This window comes from Poecilia latipinna, unplaced genomic scaffold, assembly GCF_001443285.1.
Source record: "Poecilia latipinna isolate Pla-1442-1.1 unplaced genomic scaffold, P_latipinna-1.0 Scaffold708, whole genome shotgun sequence".
NCBI lineage: Eukaryota > Metazoa > Chordata > Actinopteri > Cyprinodontiformes > Poeciliidae > Poecilia > Poecilia latipinna.
In genome coordinates, this window is record NW_015113324.1 from 121337 (window position 1) to 127074 (window position 5738).

Below are 5738 nucleotides of genomic sequence, written 5' to 3' on the forward strand. Positions count from 1 at the left end.
AATTTTAATTCTACCAGTTTCATCTTGGTCTGGACGTTTTGTACCTGATGTGTTGGCATATAAATCTTTTAAAGTGGATTATTTCTGCAAAATAAGTAATATGGGATGCCGTCATGATAATGTGTGTGTTTTTTTTTTTGTTTTTTTTTTCATAATGCACAAAGAAGGGAACACAGCGAAACAATGCATCTATTAATGAATGAACCTATGGATGGGTGAATGAATCACAACTTTATTTGGGAGACAAATAAATATTAATTAAAAAAAATAAGATTTTTTGCAATGTCATAGCAATGTGACAACAAACCATATCAGTGAAGGTTTGTAGCTGAGGCTATAAAATATAAATGAAATCAAATACATAAAATAAAAATGTATATCAATGAAGTTGAATCAATCTCTCCTTGAAAAGGAATGCTAATTAAATTACACAACTATTTAACTAATCCTACATATAAAGTGCATTAAGCCTAAACATTTATACATATGTCATTAATATTTCATACTGATCATAGTTTTACAGCTACAATATCTATAAAACAAGGCCGTGCACCACCATTAAACTTCTAACATCACCTATAAATGTTTTACTATTAAACACTCTATTGTTTTTTTTAATAGAACAAGTGCTAAATAACTGTATCCATGTCACATTCACTCACAAATGTGTAGCTCAAATCTACTTTTGGCATTTAAACCTAGATGATTATTGCACAGCATTGAAGCTGAATCATTCTCTCTCCTGCCACACTGGCCGATTCCTCCAGGAGAATCCCAAGGCGTTCCCAGAGCGTCCCAGAAACAATCTCCCTCCGACGTGACCTGGGTCTTTCTCTGGGTCTCCTCCCGGTGGGTGGTCCCTGCTAGCCTGAATCGAATTCATATATGTGTGTGTGTTTTTTTTTTTTTATTAATTCACTCCATATGTTTCTGGGCATGAACTCGTCATTTTTGTCCCTGCTTTGTGTTTTCTAAAACAGAGCTCAGATCATAAGCTTTTCTTACTGTGAGTATCTTTATCGCTCCATACATTATTGGACTGGTTTTAAAATATGCACGGGTGCATAAATGACAACATCCGATGCAAGTCGGGTTAATTATATAACACTGATTCACATCAAACGTGTGAATCAGGAGCTTTGCGAAACAAAACTAAGCTAATACAAATATCTGATGAATCTGAAAGGCATATAGTCAGTTTAGCCCAGTCAGACACAGACACATACTTTAAACTTAAATCCTGTTAAAAGAACAATGCACCCAAGCTCAACTCGGGTTATCAGTTGGAAAAATGTCTTTGCTCTCAGGAAAACATTGTTCAGTGTCACTAACTTTGCTGAAATTCCTCCACTAACATGTTAGATTTTGAAAGTAATAAAAAAAAAACTTGTTTGCTCCTGATATCTGACCTTATGAACCGTTTATTTATGTATGTGCTGCTCCAAATCTATGCGCAATCATACAGTGATTTCTGCCTAAGAATGTGCTTCATTTTCCTAAAAGCTGCCATGCTCTTTGCTTGACGTCCAGCATATTTTATGGGCCTACATAAAACCCAGCATTTTTTGTCATACATCTTTTTCATGATTAGGGCTTAGCACATGATTGTAAAATGGAAGGAAAATTATAAATAGCTGCCAACATGTTTTACATTAAAAAAATCGGATGCATGCGTCATGGATTTGAACCTGTTTCCTCTGATACCTCTAATTAAATCAAGTGCAACCAGTCGTCTTCGGGATGTTGCTGATTTGTAAGCTCACTGATCGGACAAGAAGATCATTATTCAGAGAACCAGACGATAAGCAATCCTTAAAGCTGGAGGAGCTGCAGAGATCCACAGCTCAGGTGGCAGAATCCTTCGGGCCAACTTTTATTGGAGCACTCACTGTAATAGTACAACTAATAAATGTTTAGTAACCGAGAGCATAATTGATCATTATCTCCTTGGGGGGAGGTGAAACTGTTCGTACTCTCAGCGGAAACTCTGTACCCAGATTTGATAATTTTTTGATAGCTTCATCTGGACTCGGGTTTTTATTTTTGCTCGCACACACGTTGCCACAACTCACACATATCCGCAACTGCTGCACCCAAGACAGGTTTGGGCACACGTGATCATGAAAAATATTGATATACAAACAGGATAAGAACCCCAGAGAGTGTGCAGTTTAGCACAAATCCAGAGCTGTGTGTCTGATTCTTCACTTGGTTTCATCCCCCAATTGAAGCCCAGGGCTGAGTGGGGACTGACTCTCTCTGTTCTGTTCCACTTTGTGAATTATTCGGCATTAAAATTCCTTATGGACAACAAATAATATCCTTATTTCTTATGGTTGGATAAATAAACTCTGGGAATAAAAGATCCTGTGAATGCAGACGGAGCAGTGGTGAAACATTTAAAATCTGGGCATTAGCTTGACAAGGGAGAAAAGTTATCTTATATTTACAGCATGCAAATTAAATATTGAATTAAATAATTTAATAAGGCTCTCTTAAAAGACATCAAAGTTTGTGGGCCTTTTTTTCTGTCATAAAGTGTGAACAAGTTTTAAAAATATATACTACTGTAAGCTATATATATATATATATATATATATATATATATATATATATATATATATATATAAATATATATATATATATATATATATATATATATATATATATATATGAGAGAGAAAAAAGGGGCCAAATGTCACATCCCCAGCTTATGAAAATACCGCCATCCTCTGGCGATGAACAAACGTCCTCCTCGAAAAGAAATCACGGCAAAAGATACAAATAAAAAAAAAAAAAATAAAAAATAATAATAATAAAAATGCGCATAAATTCGTGAAATTACGGAGATCTAACAATTTGATGTCTTTCAGACTCGTGCTACTGCAGTAAACAAACAAACATATAGATTCGTCTCGTTTGGTACAGAATTTGTTGACGTCCTTGTTCAGAATAGTCGATGGTTTGATTTCTTTTAGCAGAGAAGGAGCTTTCTGGTTGTCTCCAGCTGGACCCTTCTGGGTTGCACCAGAACCCCCCCCCCTCCCTCCCTGCACACAGCTCCCTCGTCAGGTCTCCCCGGGATCGGTGTTTTGCATCGCTCCTCGATTTGCATTTCTTCCTCAGATTTTCCGTGCGACGGGTTCAGCGGGCGCTTCTTCACGGCTCTTTTTTTTTTAATATACATACATACATACATACGCGCGCCTCCATTTCCACATCCATATACGCGCAAAGAGAGACAGAGAACTAGAGAGAAGGAAACAAAACATACAAACGAAAAACAAAACATCTGGATTTTTAAAATAATGTTGCCGAAGCTCCACGACTGGGGAAACTGAAGAGATTTTTTTACATTCCCTGCTTTATCTTCTCTTCTTTCTGGTGCGTACCAGCGGAGCTAGACACGTGTCCTCGGGGTAAACAGAAAGGGCTAGGTCGTGCCAGCGGATCGCGTTGTTTCTTTCCCTCTGTTGTAGTTGTTGTTTTTTCCCCCCTCCCCTCTCTACTCTGTTTGTTACCGACACACCGGGCTTAAGCTTGGCTACCGCAGATATTGCCTATTTCATCCGTCGCGCCTTGGTAAATAAGACGCCTTTTGGAGATGTCGGAAGTGCTGCCTTTCAACGAAGAGAAAATGAGTCATTATGGAAATGAGGGCGACGAGGAACACCTTTCCTTCACCTGTCGCCTTCAAGACACCAACAACTTCTTCAACGGCTCACAGAACAAGCGTCCGCCGAAACTCGGACAAATTGGCAGGAGCAAGCGAGGTAATTATATAATTAAGACGGTTTTTTTTTTCCCCCCCCCCCCCCATCTTCTACCCCCTGCCAGTTTTCTCCCTATCTCCATTGGCTTACGTGGGGATGTGGTGAATGCGCACTTTTGGCTGATGTTTTGCAGCCATGGTTGAGGATGCAACGACCAGGTTTTTCGTTGTTGTTGTTGTTGTTTTGTTTTGATGTTTTATTTATTTTTTTTACCACATCGATTCAGCTGGGTGCACAAATCTACTGCTTGCAATGCATGTGTGTTGCGTAGATTGTTAAATAATTCGCATTGCAACACAAGTTGGATGCGCACTGCGTTGCCACTTCAATGTTGCTCAACAGAGTTGATCTTAACGCAACCTCTCCCCTTGATGAATGAAAGGTTGGCATGGTTGAGTTTTCTATAAGCTGAGTCTTTCCTGATTATTATTATTATTATATTTTGTATGACCCTTTTTAATTAACAAATTATTTTAATTACAATGCATAAAAAGAAGGTTGCACATAAATGCATGCAGTTACAAGCAAAAACATGGCAGTCAGGGAGGAAGTACACCTGTAGGTCTGCAGTGGAGACACTCACGCATGCACATGTGCAGGAGTGCATCAGACGCAGTTGTTTGAGCGCTGCTGTGCACTAGGTTACTCTCACATGCATGCACATGTCACGTCTTCCTCACACAGCGCTGGGCTTTTCATGCTCTCTTGTTAGTTGATGGTGAATTTTTCAAGACGCCACACCACGACGACCCCCCTGCCACCACCCCAAACCCCACCATCCTCCTCATCCTCATTAACTTTCCCTCCCCTGTCATCCACAGTTGTGATCGAGGATGAGAATGGCGACGAAGCGCTGAAAAACGGAACAGAGAAGACTTCAGGAGAGGCTTAAGGCATCCGAACCCACCGAAAGACAATCCAGTTTTTGTTTTTGTTTTTCTATGGCGATATTTACCAGTCCTAATCCAAAGACACTGTATATAAGCACTTTCTCTCATGTGGCAGCAAGCAAGCACTTCCACGCCCTCCTCCTCTTCCCAGTCTGTCATGACCAGCCGGATGGATGGATGCACAAGCGCTGGCCAGGAGTGGGAGGCGGCAGCAAAAAAAAGAAAAAGGAGAAAAAAAAAAGTGGAGGCCTCCAGGTGGACCCCCCATAACACATTTTACACAAACGCACCCTTGATTTCGCCATAAATCCAGTCACAGGAGAGGAGACTGGGGGAGGAGGCAAGCGGTGGGGGAGCGAGGTGAAGGATGGAGGCGATGCTGTCGAAATGCAGAAATCAGGGACAGGATACAGAGGTAGATCTATTATAATAAACTAAAGCACACACTTCTCCTATATCTTATCAATCAAACCTTTCTGCTCTTCGTTTTTTTTTTTTTTTTTGACTGAGGGCAAACGAATACCAGAGTTTTGTAAATATGGAAAGGGTAGCCCATATTTTCTTGCACAAAGTGAGAACTGGTGAGCTGGTTTTGTTCCGTGTCGACGACTTTAATTTATTCTGGAAACCCTGGGGAATATGTCTTTTTGAAGTGACGTAAAGCCCGAGGGAGGGTTTCGTTCTTTTGTTGTTGTTGTTTTTTTTTGTATGTTGAGAAAAACTGAGCAAATGAGAGTGATGTTGTTTTTCACTTATGGATTCTCGATGTTGCCTGAGTGTTTTTGTTACCATACTTTGCAGCTATAACGAGTCATTTCTAAACAGTGAACTTCCCACCTGTTTGTAAGCTTACCCAGGCTTTCACCTGGATCGATTGATACTGTAACTTGACTGTAAACACCCTATTGATAAAAAAAAACAACTATTTATATTGCATTGTGCATTATTGTGTGCCAAATCTCATGGGTTTACTGAATACCATTTTTTTTTTTTGTTGTTGTAGGTGGTTTTTTTTTTTTTGTGCTTAATACATTTACGCATTGATTTCAGTCGTTTCCCTTCGGTTGCCATTTTT

General features: G+C 39.6%; 1 protein-coding gene across 1 annotated transcript; it reads left to right on the forward strand.

Moving 5' to 3' along the window:
* The first annotated feature begins 3056 nt into the window (after positions 1-3056).
* Positions 3057-5312, forward strand: LOC106955127 (calcium/calmodulin-dependent protein kinase II inhibitor 2-like). Its single transcript, XM_015045113.1, has 2 exons — positions 3057-3773; positions 4595-5312. Exons 1-2 carry the CDS (start codon positions 3605-3607, stop codon positions 4663-4665), a joined length of 240 nt encoding a protein of 79 aa, XP_014900599.1. The 5' UTR covers positions 3057-3604; the 3' UTR covers positions 4666-5312.
* Positions 5313-5738: the final 426 nt, after the last annotated feature.

Bases quoted from the DNA above. Each gene is read 5' to 3' on its own strand.
- LOC106955127 (XM_015045113.1), top strand. From the start codon at position 3,605: ATGTCGGAAGTGCTGCCTTTCAACGAAGAGAAAATGAGTCATTATGGA. The intron at 3,774-4,594 runs GTAATTATATAA...TGTCATCCACAG, and splicing joins AATTGGCAGGAGCAAGCGAG to TTGTGATCGAGGATGAGAAT.